This window comes from Anopheles funestus, chromosome 2RL (assembly GCF_943734845.2).
Source record: "Anopheles funestus chromosome 2RL, idAnoFuneDA-416_04, whole genome shotgun sequence".
NCBI classification, from domain to species: Eukaryota; Metazoa; Arthropoda; class Insecta; order Diptera; family Culicidae; genus Anopheles; species Anopheles funestus.
In genome coordinates, this window is record NC_064598.1 from 6,381,135 (window position 1) to 6,406,300 (window position 25,166).

Below are 25,166 nucleotides of genomic sequence, written 5' to 3' on the forward strand. Positions count from 1 at the left end.
AAATTGATTTTAGTAAAATGACTTTTGAAGTATTGATTCTGATTGATAGCAAACAGCTAGTCTGAATGAAAATGAGAAATTTAACTTACAATCAATGAGTAAAAAACCCCTAATCATATTATAACTATATTTGTATTGAGATTCTTAAGGTTAGACCCTTTAAAGATGTGCGGCGCATGTGATTTCTCCTTCACGATAGATCAGCTTTTCCTAAATGACCACAATTTGTGGTTCCACACAGCTACATTAATTCCCACCCCAAAATCGTTTCCGTCGGTGGTCGTATGCTTACATTAGTGACATCTGACCACCACAAACATTGACAGCTGAGAGAGAGAAAAAAACAGGGAAACGGCATGAGATATGCCGGCCTGATTGGAAGGTAAAGAAGACTGGTTGGCGACCTGGTTTTCCCGGGACGGGGGCTACCGCCAATAACACCCGTACCGTCGGGTACGTACGAAAGCAATGTTGGCCGGCTTGAGACAGTCTCAAGTGGTTTACAGCTCAAGACAAATATTTATATTTTCATAATTCCTTCATCTCCGGCTTCTCGTGCCCAAGTTTGCCAAATACTCGGTTACACGCTACACCGCCTTGCTTATATCGGAACTGACCTTTCGGGGATCAGCATCATTCATCTATTCGGGACCCCTCGCTCGTTCACTCGCTTACGGTTGGTGTGAATTAGATTTGTTGGGTGGGCCCGATTGTTTGTCTTTTGAGGTGCTTCCGCTTGAATTGAGCACCAGGTTTGAGGGTGCTTAACTTTTCACTTTACTTTCCCTTCCCTGTATTTTTGTTTTTGCTTCTTTACCCGTTTTTTTTGGTCGCAGTGACCCTGAGCACTGAATCGTCCGTAGATGAATGGACATGGCTTTACTTTTGGCTGGTGACTTTTGGCACATTTTTGATCGAAATTCAATGTCATAATAAGGTCTTTTTTTTGGAAAAAAAACTCAGCTTTGCTTTGAAATGTGAGCTTGTGGTTAAACTAGCCAAACTAAAAGCACCATTTATTTGTTCGTAAAGTACTCTTCCGATAGTAAATGCAATCGGTTGGTCTGGCATGAAGTACAATACCGGGACACATAAATCAAAGCCGTAATAGTTTGGTTTAGTGTTTACTAACCACTCTGTCAACTCTTCAGTGCTCGTTACAACGTTTGCTCATCATCGTGGCTGCTGCAAATGCTGCCTGCCGCCTGATGACTTAATCACGCCGCCGAGTAATAATACGCAGATGTGTCATAATAATAGCAAAGTGCGAAGCAAGCTTTATTTTTAACTTTTCCTCCCAAGGTGTCATCGTTTACTGTGGCGGTGCTATGCTTGTTTGTTGTTGTTTGTGTTCTTCCTGGGGGTTTTTTGATGTCAGTAGCATCAAGATGATTAAGAGATGTTTTATCCGGATGTTTGTTTGTTTTATTCGCATGCCAAATGCACGGTGACGTTATGCAAGAAGGAAACGAAATGGAGCAGTTATTAATGATCGGGGTGTGAAACTGGATAATGCAGTAATCAACAGTTTGTTAGCTTGTCAATACGGTGTTTAGCTGTGTGTTCATTTGCTTGGATTTTTTTGTATATATTTAATTATATTAAGCTGGTTTATGTAACGCTATTTATATATATTTTTATTAGCGTGACCAATAGATAAATTTGCCTGAAAGTATGCAATCTGTGTTACAAAGCATTTATTTGTCTTATAAATAATTTTACTACAGCAAATGTAAATGTGTGCTTATTCTTAAAGGTTTCCATTCAACATTTTCACAACTTAAACATATAAAAACAATGAAAGAAAACGTTTGTTTTCATGTCGTTCCTTGTTGCATTGGAGGCGACTCCCAGTTGAACCACGAATGGATAACCGCAGCCCAGTTCGGTGGTTTGCATAGCAGCTTCAATTAAACATTTTACGTCGAGCAAAGCAGAAAAATACATCCCAAGCATACTCACACCATTGCTGGCTACTAACCCACGAACGGTTGTGCACAACGGCAACATCATATACAGTGGCCTATGCTGTACCGTTTTTCTTCGACATGTGGAAGGTGATTCACGGTGCACAGAAAATGCAATTTATTCTCGTACAAGCAGATGCTTCACGCCTCACGTGGGTTGAGGTTTTCCCGGAGTGGTGGCATGGATTGTACGGTACGGTGGACTCAACCGAGTACGGTCCATTCGTACGGGAATCAGTTGTTTTGTGTGTGCCGATTGGGCCGTAGCCAGGGCGATCGGTACAGAACTGCAATCCGAAACTCGATCGAGAACACACAGCGTGGCGGTTTGCCGGGAAGGGTTGAGAATAATTTAAATGTTCATATGTTTATTTATTTGCTCGGGCAAACGAATCGGATTTGATGGTGGAGGAAGATGAAGAGAGAAAGAGAGCGATGGAGACCGCGGAAGGGAATGATCTCCTGAGAATGAGCATTTCGGGTTGGTAAAGTGGTTGGATGGTGGAGTAGCAGGATACGGCTATTCGAGAACGTAAATTAGAATTCGGCGATAATTATATCCCATTCGCTGACGGTTCGTTACCACCATCGAATTGGAAAATTGTGGTTTGCTTGTTGTGCAAGTGAGCATGAACAGCACCATGAACAACAAAAAAGTGAAACCCAAAGAGAGAAAAAAAAATACAGATTCGAAATCATCCACAAATACAACACAAATCGGCCACTGTTAGAATTTACAGTAGGTGCGCTCGGTACAGAGATGCATCACTAATCGCGTTCTGGCAGCAACGGTTTTTCCCGAGCACACGATCGCTGTGTCTCTCAATCAAGAAGAATTTGCAGTAAATCACGAGCATCATCAATAAACATTTTTCCTGCCCCTTGTCGTTCGACAAGGCAGCGGACGAAAAAAAAAACAACATTCGCTATGCAGCGCTATGAGAAGTATTTAGCGCAGCTCATCGGCAACGAGCAGCGGGTAGGCAATTAGCGTGTGTGATCGCGACGGAAATGCGCTAACAAAAGCGAAGCGAATGTGTGTACGTGGATCGATTCATTTACATAAATTATCCAAGGTGACACGTACACGTCGTCGGTAGCGCGTCGGTTTCACGTGGATGGAATGCGAATTTTGTATTGAGAAAAACAAATTTTTCGACTCAGGGGGCATGTGTTCACTAGCGTCACTAGAGCAGATAACGTTTCTAACTTATTTACGATAGAACTTTACTATGTTGTGAAGGCTCTTGTACACCGTTTGATTCCATTGCCGGATCGATTCGGCGAGCTTCTTGAGATGATTCGTTTGTTAGTAAATAATTAATACCCTTTTGCCGTAATGAAAACATTTTTTCTATCCCCCACGAACGAGTTTGAGTTCGCCAAATATAAATAATTTCCCAAACTCGAACCCGATCGCACACCAAATGGGCAGCCCTTTGAAGCGTGAGGTAACATTACAAAAAGGCTCCGCTTTTTTTTCGCATGCAGCATCTTTAACCATCTTTAGATGGGTTTTCGTTCGTAACAACGTCGTTCGGAACAGGTCTTAACCATAAAACTTGCCTCCACTCAATCATGCCGAACGAAAATGGAAAATCCATGTTTTCTTCCAACGGGAGGTGCTAGGTCAGTTTTTGGCACAAGCTATCGGTGAATGCCGGTGTAATGGGCGTGAGGAACCATATTAATTAATGGCTAATTAATATGATCTGCTGCAAAAATAGCGCAAATAATTCATTTTCTTTGCGTGCTTTACGGTTTTCTTTGGAGTTGGGGTTTTTTTTATTAATGATTTTGCCTGTTGATGCTCCTGCCGTTAAATAGGGTTATATCGATTTTATTAGATTATTGAAAGCACAGATAAAATATTTACTTCATTTAACAGCGAACTGATTACGAAAAATATTTTGCTTTATTTATAATGCTTTATTAATTTTAGATGTAGTATTTGAATGAATTGTTTTCTTCCCTTCTCTTGATATAATTTAAAATAATTAATTTTCAATAAACAAGAATAGTACTGTTTAAGGTTTGGTAAGACTCTCAAATCTCAAACATGGATATTCGTTGTATAACTTTATACGATAACATTCTGTATCCTTCTCAGGCACTGAGGTGTATTATGACATACAGAAAAGCCCCCCCACAATATGTCACCTTGCCAATAGGGAGCAGAACCATCATCTCAAATACCAACCCAAATATCGATTGACGCTTTTTGCTGCCGCTTTTTCGAAAACCAACGGAAACATTCCATTCCACTGTGCTGCTCCTATCCCTTTCGGTCACAGTAGCAAACAAAACCAAAAAAAAAAAACAGAAGACACTTTTCCGAGCATTTCCCACGGGTAACGATCGGGCAACGATATTGTGTCGAAATAATTCGAGTAGAAATTGTTTGCTGCATTCGCTTGTCGCTTTGTTCCTTTCCTTCGGTTTTCGTACTTCTCGTCTCCTCTACTCATCCATCCGCTAGATGGCTTTTCGCTGCGTCTGTGGATCGTTGCTAGGCGCCGCTAGTGCAGCATATACGCATAGAAACATTCACCAGTGCAAAATGGCGGACGCGCATTGTTTTGGCAGCGGTCCCAGAGCGGCCACTCTCTCCGGCTGCGGTTACTTTCGAGCACTGGCACCACGATCTGACGGACCGATGATGTGCACCATGCACATCCGAGAGTGCATCCGAGCGGACCTTGGGTGGGGGTGGGAACGGTGACAGACGGTTGGCCGGTGGCAATTTATCGCCGGCTGAAATTTGTTTACCGTCTGACGGCTTCCGCCATGCTGTTTTTTTGCATTTGTCTGCTTTTCGTCTCTGTTGTTTGTGGCTGTTTGTCATGTATCGGGGTGCTCCTCTCTTTGGTGCTTCATGTTGTGGTTGGCCGTATTTGTCACTTGCCGTGTTGAGTGTAGTCGCGTCCCTGTTGTCCTGCCCCGACCGCACGGTATCATTTTCGACATATTGTGTCCTTTTCTGACACGTTGCGTCTTCCATTGATAGCTTCTTTGCTGGCCATTCGTAGGGCTGGTAGGTTCGTAGGGCGAAGCTGCCGTTACGGATGATACTTTCGCTTCGCTGGTTTGTGGTTGCGAATTGTCCAAGGATATGGGACGGATGCCAAGTTGCCAAATCGACCACCGTGGATCCCTCAAAATAGCCTAGACCGCGACGATGATGACGAGCGAGATAGAGCATAATCCTGCATGAGTCAGCACCGACACTTGGCACTTGCCGATGACCGACACCATTCGGTTGACCCATTCCCGGTTGTTGCGATGACCGATCGTACCGGGGTCTGTGATGCGAGCCAACGTGACACGGGACGGCTGGCATGTGAAGATCAACGAACATTCCTCGGGAGGACGATTCTTTCGGACGATTCACGTTTCACGGCTGAGTCAGGAAAGGGGTTTTTTTTTCTTTGCGAGGGATTTGGCTTTCGGATAGGATCGAAACCACCGCTACTCGAGCAACAACACCAAAACGATCAATGTTGGTTAAGCGCCAAACTTATGATGACGGGGTTGATCATGGATTTACCCTCTACTCGTGTGTTGAGTTTTTTGAGAATAGCTTTGGGAAGGGAAAAAGAAAACAACTCTTGTGTCATCATTTGACGGCTGTACTGCTTACATTTGCCGGTCATTGCGTGTTTCATTGCGTGTCTCGTCTTTTGGGTCGTACAACATAATGAGCAATCTCGTAGACTTAAGGTGCTTTAAATAACGTGCAATTTTGTGAAGGCTATTGTCCTAAGAGTAGAGCTACAACATTATACCTAATGACAAGGATTAATTTTTAAAAACTTTCTTCAAAACTATGAATGGTTAGTTATCGTTTGTTTCAAATAAATAATTGTAACAGACATGTCAAACATACGGCCCGCGGGCCGGATCCGGCCCGCGAGGTCTTTGAATCCGGCCCGCGAACGAGAAGAACGAGAAAATTCATTATTATCTGGCTTGAGTGAGGTTTAGCCTTGAAAATTGCAAACTAATTTGTATATGTTGTGTATGTACTCTTTTACACTTAAATAACAGGCTTTTGACTCTTCTTGTAGTCCAAACCACTGTTGAATTTAATTTCCTTCCGAATTTTCCTTCCCCTTCCGACTTGTCTTGGCCCGCAAGATTTTTTTTGTTTGCAAACCGGTCCGCAAGCCAAAATGAGTTTGACATAACTGAATTATAATGTTAATAATCTGATAATAAACGTAATTAATGTTTAGTTTGCAATAAGGATAAGAGTTTGTTGTTTTGAGACAATTTTCCAGAATTTCGTTTCAATATTAATTAATAATGGAATTGTTTTCTGTTTTGTTGCAGCAGTTGACAACATTCTGTCATCGATAGAAGTAAATCAACGTGACGCTCGCAACCCGGAATAGGAAAACCATCCTTCGTAATGGCTGCTGTTAACTCGGTAAGTCTTAAACCGTTTTCCCTTTTTCAGCTGAGATAGCTTGTTTTGGTCGATCATTCAAAATATATGTACAGATATGCGCGCTATTATTACTTCCACAGAATGATTCGCATTCATTTAAATCGTTCAAAATGATGGTAAAAGGTGGCAATTATTATGGACACTAATTTATTTTATACACTAACGGAATTCATCAGCTCAATGGCACGATTATGACGTGTTTATTGAAGCGGTAACGCTCCTTACTTTGCGCACGCCGGTAATGCTGGGATGAAAAATCGTCCCAACTGCAACCTAGTTTTCATGGAACCCGGCGAAGTGAGGATGGTCGAATGGGGTAAAGAAGCTGACAAGAAGGAGAAAACCACTGTTGCCTAGAATCAAATCGATAAAAATGTTACGAATCAATGATCGGCTATGGCCCGAACCGTGCAATGGCACACGATAGAAGACATCATGACCATCATGGTAAGGCAAAGCAGGATAGAAACAACAATAAAAAAAAATTACAGAAGAAACACGATGGAAACAAAAAACCTTCTCCAACATCGTTGCGACCTATTTTTATTTCAGTTTCAAACCTTAATGGGCAGCTATTTATTTACTCCCTTGGCTCCCATTTACCTTTCGCCAGCATCACGTGCCAACCGATTTTGCTTCGTCTATTCTTTCTTGCGCGAGTTCCATGGCGGAAGGGGTTGGGTGGGAGAGAAGGTGGGAGGGAGTTAGGATGAGGTTGAAAATAAAAACGCCAAGCGCCCAAATGCTTGTTACGTGACCGGAATTTGGAAATGGTTCGATTCGGTGTCGTCCGAGTATTGGGCCGAGTTTTCACGTTTGGCTCCATCGTTACAGTTGGGTCGTTTGCCGCAGGGGGCAGAACTTTTCCTTCGCACCGTTTCCCAGCCAACCGCACTGGCTAATGGTTTACGGGTGGTAGAAGTGAGGAGGAATCGGAGGGAAGAGGGGGAGAAGGAGTCTTTTGTTCACATGGTCCAGTGCGCGCCGGGTCGGGTATGGTTGTACAGGCACGCGTTTGATTTTTTGGCCAGCTTTTGGCCCCGAAAACGTATCCGCCACCGTACTTCCATCTTGGCCACCGGGTTTTGGGACGGTTGGGTCTGCACTAGTGAGCTGGAAAATTGAGTCATTTTGATTGAGCTCAAGAACGGTGGCGAACGGCTCCGAGTTCGTCCGAATTCGGCCGATCGGTCGAATCGCGCGGATAACTTGAACGAAAAGTAAACCGGTCGCGTGATGGAGGATTAATGAAATTGGCAGTGCAGTAGCTTATGGTTTTGATTTTCTAACCGTCAAGGGTGTATGTGTGTCTTCACGCGGTTGAGAAGGGGAAAGATAATGCCGCTAAACGATGCTGCGATGATTGATTGGACGCGACTGGAATCGGAATTCGGTGTGATTCTGCGATCGAATTCAATCAATTAGAGAGTGATTGACGAAGACACTAACTGGTGGAAGCACTTTTAAATTTAATCACTACAATATAGACGGTTGGACGTACTTCATTTTATCTCTGAAGAGTGATTTTAATGAATAATATACCATGAAATTAATTACGTTAATTATTGTTGTAAGATAAACATTCAAACCGATGATGTTGGAACGGGTTGGAACGGGTTCCGATTAAACATGTTAGAAGTATTTGTTTTAGGTTAAAATTTGGCAAATAATCATCGAAAACATTTCCACTGGATCAGCGTTGTTCAAATAGGAAAGCTGGAAGTCGTAACGCTTCGCTTCACACGCTGAAACAAACAAAAAGCAGGCACACGGGATGCAAACTCATCTTAACCTCGACGCCATTACGCACAGCGCATACATATGCCATCCTTCATCTCGATGATGCAATCACCCGTCCCCATGAGCCGGATGAAAATGGATGGAATGGATGCCAATGTCGCCGTGCATACCCTTTTGATTCATGAACGGTTTCATCGCTTGCCTGCTGGTGAGCATTTTTCCCGCTCCTTTCTCTCTCTCTCTCTCTCTCTCTCTCTCTCTCTCTCTCTCATTGCATCGTTCACCCTTTGGCACCACAATGGTGCCCCACGCAAGGCCATGTTTGTTTTGTGGCTCTCGTGTTCGCTGTTTATTTTCGTACGGGTGTGTATTGCTTTTCCACTCCCGTTTGGGAAAGGATGAGCCCCGTTTGGAATTGGTGGAAAATCGAAAATGGAAAGCAATGGTTTTTGGGTGAGGGAAACGAACAAAAAAAAAAAACAAAAACCCCGGTGTACATTTTGGATGGTTTGTTTACTTTTAACTCCATTTTCACTCACGCATCATCCTTTGCAAAATACAATCGCTGATTCGTGTGGGATGGAAATGGAAGAATGTTTAGTGCTGGTAGCTGCTGGATGAGGTCGTATGCTTTTGTTTTTCTTTGGAGCAGTTTGTGTGTGTGTGTGTTTTTTTTTCGAGATGTGTTTTATGTTTCACATTTGCCACCCAACAGACGGTGCGTCGTCTTGCATATGTTCCACGCAAAAAAACAGCATTGTTGGTGGAAAATAACAAAGACAAATAACAAAGATTCTTATTTCCAAGGATGTTGTAATAATTAAGGGACAGCCATTTAAAAGAACAAATTTTAGGGAATCTTAGTAGCAGGTTGTTTAACAACTCTGCAATTATCCTCAAACCTGCATCGAATACGGCATTGGCTGTAAAAAGTGAACAAAAAAACCTCGAATTGCATACTTTTAGGCGGTATTGAAACATGTTTCCAATTCACATTTTTCTACAGAATTTAACTGCGATATTTTTGGGTCGTGCTGGTGCCATAATCTTTCCCAGCAGTAAACATCCTGTTGAGAAGAAGATTATCTTCTTTGTTCACCCTTAATGTACCTTAAGCACACGCTGATGACGCAGTGGAACGATAATTCACGTTACAGTGTTGGAAACAAACTTATAAACACCCATCACCCATTTTCAATTACCCGAATCCGATGGCTGGTTCACAACATCCTCGTTCCATGCCCGGTAGTAATCGGGAGCACTTCATCACACGCTTCAAGATTCATTCGGTATTCGAATTCATTCGAATTGCTTATGAGACCATTAGCAGGCCGTTCGAAGAATTCCGAAGATTTTTATTACCTTCGACCATTCGACTCGGCGAAGGATTTGCCTGTTGGATGGAGCACTGTATTGACGTAACATTTTGCCAAATTGGAACATTGATGATCGCATCGTGTGCGTGTCTCCCGAAACTAACGCAAAAGGTTGATTACCCGGCACCCGGCATTCCAGTTTGTAAGTTTTTTGGCAAAATGGTAAATGTGAAAGCATCATCTTCACTGCACGGAATCTTGCTTGCTTGCCCTTAGGGAGGCGCGGGAAATCCCGTGTAAGGGAAATAAATAAGACAGTAATTAAATGATGATGTGTTTTCGACCGCGCACCAAACAACCGACCACCGGTAGAAGGTAGGCGGTGTGTGTGTGTGTGGGAAGGAAGGTAAGGTAGCTATGTTGGGATCGTATATGGCGCAGGTTGTTGTTGTTGCTTAGCCGCTAATGAGCGACATTTGATGAAACGCGCCCTCACCATTTACGATGCGCACCACCTACCATTTCCACCCGGAACATAGGGATAGGACATGGTGATGGCTAATGGATCGTTCGTTGGCTGGAACATTCGTGGAGTGGCGTCTTTCCATTCATCCTTCCGACGTTACTGTACAGCGTCGGGAACGCTGTTACGCAAACGGTCGCCACCACACGTCTTGCTGATGGACAAATTATGGTTCATAAAAGTGGGCTGTGTTCTAGCCGACCGTGCGAACATCGTCCTACTTAAGCCCTCGCCATCGTAAGCCATTTCGGTGCTAATGCGCTTTAGCTCGCCACGGAGATGAGTGTTTGCCTCGCGTAATTATGTGCCGCCCCTCACCCCATTTTGATTGCACTGCATGTGGCATTAAAGTCTTTGTTTAGTTGAAACTATCACGCTGGGGGTGGGTGTGGATAGGTGCACATAGTAGACGCGTTCAAGGTTGCTAGGTATTAATAGATAATGAGAAGTTTAGTAAATGATTACTCATTTCCGCTTATGTTTACAGAGTTTTGCTTAAATCAAGAAGCATTTGATTCATAAAAAGCAGTATAAATTAAAATGAATTTAATTTTTATTTATTCTTCGAGATTTATTGATCACACCTACAAGGGAGTTTAATTCAAAAACCGTTTGAGTTATTATAAAAAGATTATCTTTTTAACTTATAGAATGAAGGGACTATTTCATAACTAAATTTCGTAGCGTATTTAGAAATTAAAGGGTAAATAAAAATAAAGCATAAATCTATAGTACTCTAATGAAACGCATCCTTCTATCCATTTATGCCTTAAAAGTAGAACATCAACTTCAATAGGAAAACTAATTAATTTTCCCATGCAATGTAGCAAACACTCTCAAACTGTGATTTGATGCATTTGCTTCACCCCCAGAAAGCAGTTCCGACACAGTGACGTTCATTGCTGTATGTGCCCAGAAGTACGAAAAACGAGCGCCGAATTCCAAGTTGGCTTCCGCTAGACAAAGTTTGTGGACGCATGGTGGAATACATTATTGAAAGAGCAAAGCGGTTGGGATTTCATCAGAATTTAAGGGACACAAAGCAATCCACCCCACCCCCCCTCAAAAAAAAAAAAAGAAGGTGTGCCACCGAAAAATCCTACTTGCCCTGGTGACAATCCACGCTCCAATAAGCAATGCACAGTTCCGGATGTGCGATCCACATTTGCATTCTCCGGAAGCGTGTCAGGTGTGCAGTGAAGGAAGCGGACTCTCGTCGAAAACTTCTCTGGGCACCCTGTACGAGATCTGTGTGTGTCTGTGTGTGCCGTTTTTTTGTGCCGAAAAAACGCATCTTTATCCAGTCGTACCATCGTTTCTGCACCCGGCACAACTTTATCGCCGAGTGTGTCGAGCGCAGCATCGGAAATGTTGAGCTAAACTTTCAAGAAAAAACTCCTGCCACGGGCATAAACTAGACGACTCGTTAGGGTGGGTTTCGCCGTATGACGAGCGAACGCGTGCGGGTAAAGAATAACGATTGGAAACTTTATTAATAACGAAAATCAGCATGTGGTCTGCGGTCGTTTCGATTCCCTATCGGTTGTGCGGCACCTAAAAAAGCACTCGGTCTAGCGACTCTTGCATTAAGAGGACGGACAGAATGAGAAGGAAACCAGGGAGCAGCTTTTTTGGTGGCTCATTTCATTAAAGTTTAAAGTATCTGATGGTGAAGTTTTCGAAAAAGAACTTGATTGGAGGTCGATATCATGTTTTTTTTTCATTCCTTTTTTCGATCCTTAATAGCATTATCTTTTGCCCTTGTACAAAAGCAATCGATTGGAGGATGTTCCAAGTTTTTGGGGATATGAATTATCTGCCCGGCATATTAGTTCCCAATGGGTCGCACTTTGGAAAGTTATTGAACGAACATTTTTTCGTCCCTTTCAAGCATGATTTTGCAGATGTCTAGAGTGTTTTTTTTATTGCTAAGCAGAGCGAGTCATTACCTCCAGAATTTTTTTTCGACCCAATAAATGTAACGGCCGTAACTTGTGGTGCTTGGGTACGAAAGGAAAACGATCACGTTCTAACTTGTGGGACAAAAATTTATTGCGGTATTTATCCCTTTTCAAGAGGTACCTGCTCTTCCGTTGTGGTATGTGCGGCTTCCGGTTTTCTTCGTGCCTGTCCACCAAATGATACGACACTACCGAACTGATCTACCTTTGGTACGATCGATACTCTACGGTTTACCAGCTCTTCCACTGCACGTCCCGGGTCACGGTCAGTCTGTGACCGTTTATCATATTTATATAGCCAAAGGAGATGTACCAGCTTGTACAAAACACCGCAACCCACAGCAATGTATCCCACGTAACGAAACGCCAGCGTTAATCCAACCCGCGCTATCAGAAATCCACCGGCAAACGAGCCGACGCCCTTGCCGAGACAGAAGTGTACCATGCCGGCAATACCTATTAACGTTGCCACTAAGTTGTTCGGTGCCAGCACGGCACAGTACGTGGATGCGACGACCCACATGAAGTAGCACGAGACCGCTTCGTTCAGCTCGATCGGAAAACACCAGAACGGGTTCGTTATCCACGAGTAGCCGAGAATGCGCAACGCGTGTGCAAAGAACGCAATCACAAGCAGATTCACATGACCGACGTGGCGTGTGATACGCTCCAGCAGGTACATCATCGGTATGCTAGCAACCGTACCGACGGTGTACGTCAACCCCAGCAGATAGTTCGGTGAGCCCATCGCTTTCATGATCACGAACAGATAGCTTTCGATGAAGCCCCAAAAGTTGCCGAGCAGGAAGAGAAATGCAAGAAAGGCCAGTACGGGCGGTAAGCGTAAGATCCGCCCGGTATCCTTCATCACACTCTCCGACGGTACTTTACGTCCGATCGGCATACGCCACACGGATGCGAGTGAACCTAGCAGCAGCAGATCGTACGTGTAGAAGGCAGGTGTGTAGACGGTTTCGCTAGGCTCGGAACCACTCGAGCAGGCATCGATCATGAGCCCGGTGAGGGGAGTGAAGATGGCCATGCCAACGCTTGAGAAGAGTTTCTCACGTCCAAAGTCACCGCCGTGCTGTTCCACCATGTCCAGTGCGATCGGATCGGTGATGGTGAGTGTGGATGCGAGCATGGATGCCGCCGCAAACCGAACGGCCAGATACATCCAGAACGTTTCATCGTATTCCGTTGTGGTGGGGATTTGTTCCACAAGAAGAACCGTGCCGGACGACAGTTCGGATAAGGCACACTCGGGGAAGGTGTAGTTACCGCAGCTTATATCTTCGTTTGTTAAATAAGTCGAGAAGACTATGCTTCTATTGGAGCTGCAGGAAATGTTGAGATATTTTTGAGTTGGACAAACGACTCCCTACAAAACAGATTAGGCACTTAAAATGAAGATCTATTCGAAATAGATGGTTTAATTAATCCTTTATACCTGTAGAAGTAGAGATGATCCATCGTCAGCAAGAGACGCATTGATACTGCGCTGCTCAAAAGTGACGCTTCGTGACGGTATGAACTGGATCAAGTGATGTGATACGGCGTTCAGCACAATACTTGACAGCAAAACTGGTTTGTAGCGTCCGAAACGATCAATCAAGAATCCAGTCAGCGGCGGACTGAGACAGGAAGTAAACAGTAGCGTCAAGTATACCGAAGCGACCTCCTCCACGGTCAGTCCGATGCTTTGCATGTGGATTGTCAGATACGGCACTAACGCACTTGTTGCCCCAAACACGAGAAACAGTGTCACCTTCAGGTGCAGCAGCTGTGGATTGAACCATCGTGAAGTAGCCGGCGGTTGTTTTGGTTTCCTTTCCATCTGGAGGAACGCGATCTTCACACTGTCACGATCACCATCACAGTGACGTTGCTTCTGTATCTTGCCTTACCGGGTGAAACCTCGGAACGATAAATGGCGTTGGGTAATTGAAGGTAATTTGTTCGTTTGTCCACATATGATAGCGTGGGATGGAGTGGCTTATCGGTACACTATACGCGACCGGTTGAAAGCTAGCAGTTGCCATAGTCACTTCAGTTTTATTCGTTTATAACGCTCATAATTAGTGAGAAACAGACCCTGAATTTAAAGCTAGTAACGTGAGAAACATTTCACAAAAAAAAACGTGAAACTCTTTTTGACTAATCCATCATCCGCGAATTAGTGAGATAAGTGAAAGCAAACAAAGCCACCAAAGCCATGTTCTTTTCTCTCCTCGCCTTAGGCATTCTTGAGGGTTTTCTTTGTTTACCAGCTTCGAGTTCAACCTTGCAAGAGACTGATTTGGTTTGCTGCCGTAACCGAGCAGCATACCAGAGCAGGACCAAACAAATGGTCCTGAGAGTAGTCAATTTAATTTTACTCTTTGAAACATTGCTTCACGCTACGGTGAAGTTGCAAAAGTCAAATTGGGCAGCCTTGAAGGAATCGTGATGGTGGAAATCCATCAACCGACACAAACTCAACTTTTGTCCCGCCTGTTCTTCACCGCCTGAATGTGCACCCTGCGTTCCTCCAGCCTTCGATTCAGCGCACTCGTTATCAATTCGGGGACGAAAAACTCATTTGAAAGTTCTATCATTGCGAACCATTTACCCGGCTGTTGTTGTTGTTTGTAGGCTGCCTTTTGGCGACGCATCATCTCGCTCCATCACCGTGTTTCACCACGGAAGGAAAAAACGAAACTAACGTTCTGCAGTGTATGGAAAACCGTTTGTAAAGCAAAAGAATGATTCTAACAACAACAACAAAAATGGTAGAAAAAAAAATAAACGCACAAAAGTTTTAGGTACCCCAGAAACGGGAATGGATGACGAACTGGGGTCGATTTCGGTGTTTTTATTTTTACTTAGTTTTCGCTTTGTTTTGTATCTCTTCTGTTCGGAGAGGAGCAAACTAAGCAACAACAACAAAAAAACGAACAAAAATGAAGCCAACTTCCTGTTCCCTGTACACTCACACACTTGCGTAAGAAATTTAGCCTCGTTTGTGAGAATACAGTTGGACAAAGTTTGCAATACTTTGTACGCAGCGAAGGGAAAACGTCTTCGAACGCTGCTGCTGGCGCTGTGAAGCGATGCGCGATGGGAATGTTTTATTTATTTTATCGAAACAGTACAGTACTGTGTCGTCGTGCACGGTCATTGAAGAGAGGCAGGTGGAGGCTGGTGTGCCGGGAAGGAAGCAGTATGGCGAACTTGTTGAGGCATAGAAAGTGGATCGAGTGTTCCTTTTGGTGGAAGCCTCTTTACGGTTGTGTTCTAAAGTCTTTACTTCCGAGGAAATGAAGCGGAAGACAAAGGGGAGACGCAGTGGTGGTGGGAAAATTTAATGAAATGAAAAGGAAAGGAAAACAAATATTCCGTGATGGAAAAAATAGTGCAATGTTATATCAAGAGAACGAATTTCCATCTAATATTTATACATTTTTTCTTTAAGTTTCTTATGTTGAATTTGCAAGTTATTTTATTCATTTCATTATTTTTTTTGTGTATTGCTTAAAATGCATTCAAAAATATAAATATACTACCCTCAATAAATTTCATCGCTTCATTAGCAACAATTACTGGAATGAAATTATTCCTCTGTGACACTGGGTCAAGCACGGGCAGAAATGAATTACGCAACAAACACATTTATTTATACCTTTGCGATGCAATCGCATCTGTCAACAAGAAGATGTACCGAACCGGTCGACTTTTGTTTGGATACATCTAGAAACATGTAATGATGAAGAAAAAAAACCATCCCAAATGCTTGGTTCGAGAGGGCCAACAAGCATCGTAATAACACACCCAATAATTCAGCAAACAATATGAATACGATTCCTTCTTGATTGTATCTGTCTCCCCGTTTAAACGAAACGCAACCAGTGGTAAACAAAAAAAAAGCGTAAAGAAACGATAGGAAATTCACGAACAAAAAGAAAACAAAGGAAAAAAGGAAACAAAATACAGATGAAAGATAAAGTAGTGAAAGTGAGACACGAAACGGTGGAGAACATAAAACCGGCACGCAGCAGCACAATTAAATAGTCGACATATTTGTAGCGAAAAAATGGTTTCACACCTACCCAAAAATAAACCGAACGAACATTCAAAGCGTTTCCTCTTTCGTTTTCTTTTTTATCGTCTGTTTTCTTTGTTTTTTGTTAATTGTTTTCGTCACATATATTAAAGAAACACGACGATGAAGATGTGTTCTAGAAGGTGAACCGAGCGGTATGAAGTTGGTTCATACCGTGTGTCTTTTTTTTGTTTGTTTTATTTATCCTCTGCTGCTCTGACACGCTTTAGAAAACCAGCAAAACAACTAGTCATCTTCCTAGTGTATTTTTCTTATTTGTTAAATCTTCCTTGCATTCGTCCTTCTTTTTTTTCGTGAGTGTGTAAAGTATGTGTAGATCGAACCGATGACACCGATCTACGCGCAAAACCGCTCCAACTCCGAGGATTAATGGTGTACTGCTCTCGAAAAATGCACACATCAGAGAACGTTACGAAGCACACCCAGCACGAGACGACATCGTTCGAAGACGGCGAACCGCATGGTTTCGAAGATTTATGACAAATCGTAATCCACCCACCACCGCTACCGACCCAACATCGCTTCCGTCCAGGGGTTCGCAGTTTTATGCCCGATCTGATGATACCTTACCGTTTACGATTTTTTGTTTCCATAAAGAGATGGGTAAAAGTGTGAGAGTTAGAAGTGGTTGTGGTGCGGAAAAGGGAGGAAATACCGTCTGACCTCGCGTCCCAACCGGAGCACGTCATTTTGATCGTCTCGATCTCGATCGTTTCTGGGAATTGATTCACCCTTTGCCGGCATTTCATCCCAACCGGCGGGAAAACCTTCCACTGATGACAATGAAAAACGCACTCCTTGGCGTAGCTCGTTCTCACCTCCATACGAAATCTAGTCTCTTCTCTCCACTAGGTGCGGATCAATTAAAATAGAATCATTAAACCAGCACAACAACATACATTCGCACTCCCGACACCCGAAAATTGAACAAAAGAAAGCGAAACAAAATGAACGAAAAAACGGTTCGACAAATGCCACTCCCGAGATAACCCAAATAAAGCACAAACGTGGCATTGGAGAGCACGTACGACTATCAGCAATGTTAGAATGGAGATCGTTTTAAGTGTGTGTATTGGTGCTTTCTTTTGACGGCGATGGCGGCTTCTCAAACGATTTTACAACAATCACAATCCGTGGCCAGCGAACGTGGCAGACGAAGTTATTGTGTCGTGTTTAAAATTATTCCCATTTTTATTGCTTGCGTCTAGCGTCCTTCGGTTTATGGGTTTGGGAGGCAACACTCACTAGCTGCTGCATGATGGATGTGATTTTGTCGCTTGCGATGGGGGCTTACGAAGTGATTTGATTTTTCCCGTTTTCGCCCGATCAACATCAGTCAGGGGGAGGATTTTCACGTGCGATGCGATGGCTGCAATGACCTCGATAGTGTATTTTATAAATTTTATAGTCTTCTTTTATCTTTTGCTGCAATGTGTTTCTGGTTGTTTGATGTCAAAATTGATGTTGAATGTTTTCCGATCGGTTGAAGAATGTTTTTAAAATTTTCATTAAGTTTCTCTTTTTTCGGAAACATCTATTGGCATTTAAAATAATTTAACTTTCATTTTCCTATTGTTTGAAATGCAAATTAATACTTGTTAATGCATAATGCATAACCTTATAAAACTCACTAACGCAATGCGAATTGCATAACTTAAGGCGCTCATGGCAATATTGCTTATTGCGATCTTAGAAACAGTAACGCGAAGATCATGACTCTTCTCCCTTCTCAGCAGAGCATTACCCTTTTTTGCTATTAAATGTATGTACAATATTGATATGTTTGCTTGCGACAAGATTAAACATTCTTTTCGATATTTTATTTCTCATAATGGCACAATCCTTACTTTCTTACATACTGCCTGCTTTACGCTGGTTTCTCTTCGCTGCTGCACCTACACGCCTTAATTGAATGTTGATACAAGTTCACAAAGTTTTTCGTCTCCATCGTTGGCTGACAGGGCCACATTCTTGAGTTTTGCAACTTCAAAAGCAAACCTCACAACATTGACAGCCACGCACGCACACGCCGGCAAACATTCGGTCCGTTTCATGTATGAAAACGTTTCGCATTGCAGCACCGACTGGGTACCATCGTGGGTGTGTTGTGGAGAGCGGACGAAATCTCCGTGTGGCATGCAGCAAACAGGTTCATGCTGCTTGTGTCGTTCTTTTTGATTGGCTTCGAACTATGCGAAAGTCTTGGATGCTTTTGGCTTCAGTTTCGCTCGAAATTGAAATACTGTGGCTAGCCACCGGTATGGGATTGGGGATCGATAGTAGAAGGGACTAGAAGAAACGTATAGCGGATGGGAGTGGTTTCATAGGAGTTTGATTAATATTTTCATTTAAGAAACATTACGCTCCTAGCACATGGTTAGTAAAAGCTTTGAAGTGTATTATATTGGTTTTGGTTTTGTTATGAAAAAATGATAAGCTAACTACGGAACGGAATTTTAGACACATTTGAAGCATAAAAGATATTGGTAACACATAAATGTTAGATTCTTTTTATAGTTGTTTATTTTCAAACTAGAATTTCTGTTGCATAAATATTATTATTTAAAAAATGCTTCATGAGCTAGAGCTTTAAAAAAAAGGTAATTAATATTAGCAAAGTCGTCAACGCAACAATTAGTCATAAAGTTTAATTACAAAAAGTGTTAAGAGGAAATGGTATACCACCATATTTCAACCCATCTAAAACACACAATGCAGTTGTGTTTTTATTGCAATCGAATGGGTTTCAATCCTGTTGCTTGCAATAATGATTGATGATTTCCTGGAATCACCTTTCCATCTAGCATTATTCATTTATCATTCCACCCACACGCAAGTAAGTGAAAAACGTTTTTACAATTGCACTTTACAATATGATTTACGCATAAAAATGAAAAAAAACATACCATAACATTTGATTACCGACTATTTCGACGTGTAATTTATTCGCTTTAAGCACAGCAAACTGCTTTGTTGCGTGCAGGATCGTTAGAAAACTAATAACATCCATAAAAAAGCTTCTACTTTTTAATGCTGCTATTTGTTCTGGCAGCGTAATTAATTTGCATATGTTTTCCAACCCGATATGCAACGGTGTGGTTGTTGTTTGTGGTACAACACACCGGAAAAGCCACGGAAATCCGCTTAATATCGAGGGAAAAAATGCCCCATTTTGTTGAATTTACTTTTATTGCACAGGCCGAGAGTTTCTATTACATTCAGTTCTATTGAAAATTCGCTTGAGTACAGTTTTATACTAAATGTTGAGCAATGTTTTAATGGAAACAGCTTCAGAGCTGACAAACAAATTCCACTGCTTTACGCAAATATGTCCGCAAAAACAAATTTCAAATAGTTAAATCACATTTGTTTGCTCGTCTCAATCTGTTTATTTTGTGCTTTGTGTCGAAAATGCGAACTTTACCACTCGGATTGTAGCGCGCACGTTCCTTTTAAATCACTAACAACATATCCATCGGTTTACTTAGCTGTTTCTGAAATGAAAAGTAATCGTCACACAAAAGTCCCTACAACACACTTGATGAACTATTCGTCAGGACGTTAGGTACATCAAATCGTTTCGTGGATTTGAGTGTCAGAACGCAAATCCAAACACAATTCAACTTGAATCTTCGCGCGAATCTTAATGGTACTCGTCGTCTCATGCGCCCAAACATACACAAACACACATACACACAAGTACTATGCGAAATGTTTGTGTAAGTGTTGGCGGACTTACTTTACCAGCGGGCATCCCTACAACGAGTTGCATAGTAGCATAGTAAGCGAGCTCTATCTATCCGCATTCTTTTTGTTTTTTGTTCACAAAGTTGTACCACTTGGCACAATGGGATTTATACGGTCATTATTTACAACATTTATACTTTAATTTTTGAAGTACATATATTGGAAATATCTTGTTTTAGATGCACATTAAAGGCACCATACTGTTAAAACTAGAAATTTTGATAAAACATCCATTAAAATTGTTACCGCCTAAAGTTATGCAATGTGAAGGAACTTTAGTGGACGAAGTGAAAAAATGTCAACAGTTTGCATACTTTCCGGCTACTACTTGCCTTAGGATGTTTTGGGCAGTGGTACGTAAATAAAGAGCTCAACCACCCTTGCACGTCCCTTTACTTTCACACTGTGCTTTGTTTTCATCCCCTTTATCAGGCTTGGCCTTAAAACTTTCTTTTAGCCATTTGCTGTACAGCACTCTCACCACACTGCATCACAGCTGTACGGAGAACCTTGCCCTCCCGGTCGGGCAGTAAACACTTGAATGCAGCGCTAGCTGTAACACAATGGTGTGTACGAGCACCTCCCGACGGGACACACAATCGGCAAAGTTCTTCTCCTCTCTCCGGCACCCGCTTTTTCCACCACCGTTTCATCTCGAAGCATATAAAGAAAAACAAAAAGAAGCAAACAAAAGTTCCATTTCGTGGAAGGGGGGGAATGGCCAGGAAAAGTGTTCTGCGTGCATTGGGAGAACGTTATCACATTAAAAGCATCCTCAATGCTGAGTATTTTTCAACGGGCAGCAGGTTTTTTTCCTCTTCTTCGCCTTTACTTTAGCGTTTCTAGTTCTTCCGTGTTTTCACTGCACTCTCCCTTTTTTGCAACTGCATCACCGCTCCTGATACCGTACGGGAAGGCCACGCTGGAAAGGACTCGTCCATGGCAGCGATTGAGAATAACATTCCACTTTTGTGGATGCTTCATGCGGTATATGATGGTTGGTAACATTGGGGCCGGAGGAAATAGGGCAATGCAGCACTCAAGACTACCACCCTCTAGTACATTTCTTTGTTTTACTTTGCACTTTCCGTCCCGCTCCCTCAGCCCACTACTGCCCGGGCTCGTTAGCACTAGAACGTCATCATGTTTTCCTTCCAATGAAAGAAAAACTGGGAGAAAGTGCGAGCGACAGAGTATGAGAGAGAGAGAGTGAGAGGTAGTCGCAATGTAACGTTCCATTCGTCTTACCCGTTAACTATGATGTCAATAGCTTTTCACTATTGAAGCAACACACACAAACATACATATAGCACTTCTAGAAGCATTCTTGTTGGACGCTGCAACTCGGTCGTAAGTGGAAAACTACTGCCAGAATGATGATGCTGCGTTGGTACGATCGGGCCTGACTCGCTTGGGAACGTCATCGAACAATAAAAGAAAACGAAACCAGGGCGCCGTTTCGACACTGCAACAAACCGTATCTCGGGCCATCGGGATTTGACGTCATGCGGGTGAGGTGTTGCATTGAAAGAGAAAACTTCTGCACCTGCATGTTTACAGGGGGGAGACGAGTGAAAAGTTGTCCGAAGCAGGGAGATAGAGGGAAAAATCGATAACAGTAACAAGAACTGTCTCAGCGATACATCCCCGAACCCTTTGTAGTGGGGGTTTTGATAGCAAATGCGCAGCTGTAAGATTTATCGGATTATCTTCTTACATCTGCACATTTTGTGTATTGTTTTTTTTCTCTTTTTTTCGTAATGAAATTAAATTGAAGAGAACGTTCCCAAAACTTCATCGCCTGTTCGTGATGGTTTATTTTTTAAATTTATGAATAGTTTGGATCATTTTTTTCGATCATATCTTTGAAATATTTGAGATATTCAAATGATTTTGAAAGTGAATAGATTTATTATAAAGAAGCTGAGCTTTTTTCATCATCTCCAGCTAGAATTAAATTAGTCTTTAAACATAATTAAGCTAAATTTAGCATCAAAACACACACACCCAATAGAGAGAAATATTTAACAAACCTATCTCAACTCAACCCACCTTAAAGTAGTTCACCATCCCACGATCAAACCCCGCATCCATCGTGCACAGCTTGAACGTATCAACTCCCACTCCCACAGCCGGACGGGAGGCTTAATCCTTCCGACAAGAATGCTGGCAGCAAAAACTTTTACTGGCAGTAAACTTTCGTTACCACTTCATTACCCCTCGAGCAGTTTTCCACGATGCGTAAGGATTCGTGAAGCGGCAAAACGTTACCAAACACTCACACACACACACACGTACATTTGTAGACACATCAAGTTTGGTATGCTGATAAAGGTTCTCTTCTGTACGTTTCCTATCCGCTTCTAGTAAGGGAAAAAAAACTTATCGACAAACTTAAGCCCGAACTGAAATGGCATGGGAGAGCGCACGTTACACCTTCCCCCCTGCTGTCGGATGGTTGAGTTTTCCTCTTCGTTTGTTTCCCGAAATTTCCCAACCCCCCTAACTGATCAATGCAGCGCAGCGTACGGGTAAAAGTAAATCCCTTCCGCTCTTTACGTTACGCCGGGCTATGGCGATGGAAAAATTGAGCAGTGGGATGGGAAAAAGCCCAAAATCAATTACTTAAATTAGCAGCAGAGGCGAAAAGATGTGCTTACTTTATGTTGTTTTGTGGGAGGCTTTCGTTGCCTTGCATTCGGTTCCATCCAACCACCCATAGCGCCCGACCCATGTTTGCCATCAATTCTTGTTCGTTCGTTCTTTCGTTTGAGGGGGTTTTTTCTCTTCTTATTTTCGGACATATTGCTGTATTCCCGGCTCGGGTTGAAGTTCAACCATGAATCGAACCATCGCCCCAAAGTGGATTGGTTCGAAGTGCTCTGTAGTGTGTGCTATTTAAATAGTACGATGAAGCGAAGTGCCCTGCAGCTCAAGAGACGGAAGGCATCGGCAATCGGAAGTGAGAGGTTTTTTTTGTGATGCGTTTGCTACAGGTGAAACGGCGAGAGAGTTTTCTGGGTTTCGATAAACGAACAAGGAACTTTGGAAGCACCGGTTAGCCACGAGGAAAATATCGTACACACTACCCTTGCCCGTTACCAATTCGAGCCGATCGCAGAACGAAATTAATTAACCGCAAAACTTTAGCCGGCGGAAACTTTTCCCTTTATGCTTTCCGTGCGTTCATTCGTTTACCCCTCGGGAGGGGTTGGAGAAAAGAAAACCAATGCTTCTTGGGTGAAAATTAGTGCATTGAATGGTACCGAACGTAAACGAGCTGCAACCATTTAAGGGACGGGATAGAGTCGGTGGTCATCATTTATCTACGAAACCGGCGACCCCGACATTACAACTGACCAGGAAAATGTCGGACCGATCCGGCCGCCAACCACCATTCGGTACATTCTCATCAAGGTGAAACCCGACTGTAATATGAGTCGAGATTCCATTCGACGCTTCCGTACTAACCGCAGGCGTTACTCGAAACCCGTCCGGTCCTGTGTGAGCAAACGTAGCCACCATTACGCCTTCGTGTAAGGGTTATTAAAATATCCTTCACCGCACATTGCACACCATTATTCGAGCGTTCGAGCGTTTGGAGAATGCACCTGGTCTGTGGCTGTTTACCCTCTGTATTCCCTCACGACGCAACACAATACAATACGCCCCCCTACACGACGCTGTTTTTGGGGGGCAACGCAGACAAACTATAATTAATCCTCCCGACGACACCCTGGAGCAGGCGAGGACAAACAAAACCCAACATTCCGCCTTTTGCATTAACAATCAATCCATCAACTGTCAGCAAGAGATACGTGCCATCTCGGATCACGGACAGTGCCGGCGGATCCCTCCGGGTCCGCTTGAGTGCAACGCCATTGCAGCCGCTCTTATGCAGCACACTCAACAAAACCTTCACACGCGCGTGTGCAGTTAATTATAACTTAATTGAATATTTGCATCTGCAAACTTCTCCGCCATGGCCATGGCCGTTTGCTTTCCTGGTTTGCCTGCACCAGACGATCCGATCCGGGACATCAAAGCAACTTCGGGTTCGAAGATGTATTGCTTGTGTCCGGTGTGAAGTTGGTGCATTCGAGCCTTGAAACTAATCTTGTTTACTTGGCTTTTGTGGAGTGGAAGCCTTGCAGCACAAAGGTTTCCAGCTGATAATCTAGCCCGGGTGACAAGCATGAAGACACCAAAGCCTTGATAGTGCAATGGTTAATCTCAGGACTTTTTTTCTTCATGTTCTGTTGGCTTATTGAACGTACGATACTCGTATGGCGACCCTTCACAACTTGAAGGATATTCTTAAGGACATTGCTCAAAATGTTGTTCATCTTGTGAGAAGCAAACCAATTGTTTAAAAACACAGAATAAATAACAAAAAAAATACATTAATTTTCGTCTCTTGTGAAAGAGGTATTAAAAAGTACTTTTAAATTGTTTATAGCATTTATCGGTTCAGTTTCATTTAAAGTCAAATAAATCGTAACACACCAAACAACATTTAAAGCCCAAATTTCGCCATACTGCTGCAGCTCGGTGTGCCTTTTAACCTATTGTGTGCAGTGAAACAAAAGAGTCCCTTCGTGCGCATCTCCCACTCCTCGCTATCTCATCGATGTGTTGAGCATCATCGTAAAATAATGCTACACCAACACACCGAACCGGACACCGACGAGCACTGTTGATGTTTTGTGCCATTCCTTCACCACACCCAAAAACGTTCCCAGAACCCCGGGGGGCGATCGGTTCCCATAGTGTTTGGCAAACAATGGAGCTTTTCCGAGCCCTGGGGCCGGGGGTTCACAGGATTAACCCGAAAGGGCTCCAACGGACGACCAAAAACTCTTCAATTTGTATAATTACTTGTCATGTGCACCGTCATGTTTCAGCGCACACAAAACGGGTTTGCGCATCAAACTCATCGATCGTGTACTGCGAGCGATACACGATATTTAACCGAAGCAACTCTCGAAACTCAAAACCGGACGACATGACCGCGCCCCGGCGTAGCGGGATGGCCGTTTGCCGGGGCATTTCCGATAGGATCGCATCGAATGCAAAGGGCTCTCGTCCTTTTTCGGTGATAGTGCTGATGATGATGATGATGATGATGGGTTCGGTACGGTTGGTTTTCGTAACCCTTTGATCTGCGTGTGGGCGGTGGTCTAAAATCGAATCACAATCGAACACCGCAGACACTCCAGTGCCAGTGGGTGTGTGCGTGCACAATTTTGTGCTGCACAACTGTGTGTGTGTGTGGACATATGAAAAGGACGGATGACAATCTTCAAAAGGTCGTCCCATCGATACGGTGCCCGATAACGAACCATTCACGCTGATGGAAT

General features: G+C 43.1%; 2 protein-coding genes across 7 annotated transcripts in view; one reads left to right on the forward strand and one right to left on the reverse strand.

Moving 5' to 3' along the window:
• LOC125766387 (serine-rich adhesin for platelets) overlaps positions 1-25,166 on the forward strand; it is a 153,877-nt gene that overhangs the window by 34,133 nt on the left and 94,578 nt on the right. For 5 of the 6 annotated variants that reach the window (XM_049432275.1, XM_049432270.1, XM_049432272.1 and 2 more), the window contains exon 3: positions 6,300-6,396. In XM_049432275.1, coding sequence (XP_049288232.1) covers positions 6,379-6,396 — 18 coding nt within the window. In that variant the 5' untranslated portion in view covers positions 6,300-6,378. The remainder of the gene's footprint in view (positions 1-6,299; positions 6,397-25,166) is intronic. The other variant, XM_049432273.1, reaches the window with a different exon arrangement.
• Positions 11,436-15,389, reverse strand: LOC125766411 (uncharacterized). The gene is made up of 2 exons (XM_049432358.1): positions 13,408-15,389; positions 11,436-13,338 (listed from the first exon to the last, which is right to left on the reverse strand). Exons 1-2 carry the CDS (start codon positions 13,792-13,794, stop codon positions 12,058-12,060), a joined length of 1,668 nt encoding a protein of 555 aa, XP_049288315.1. The 5' UTR covers positions 13,795-15,389; the 3' UTR covers positions 11,436-12,057.

Coding starts and splice junctions, on each gene's coding strand:
- LOC125766411 (XM_049432358.1), bottom strand. CDS start 13,794: ATGGAAAGGAAACCAAAACAACCGCCGGCTACTTCACGATGGTTCAAT. Junction 13,339..13,407: donor GATCATCTCTACTTCTACAG/GTATAAAGGATT, acceptor TCTGTTTTGTAG/GGAGTCGTTTGTCCAACTCA.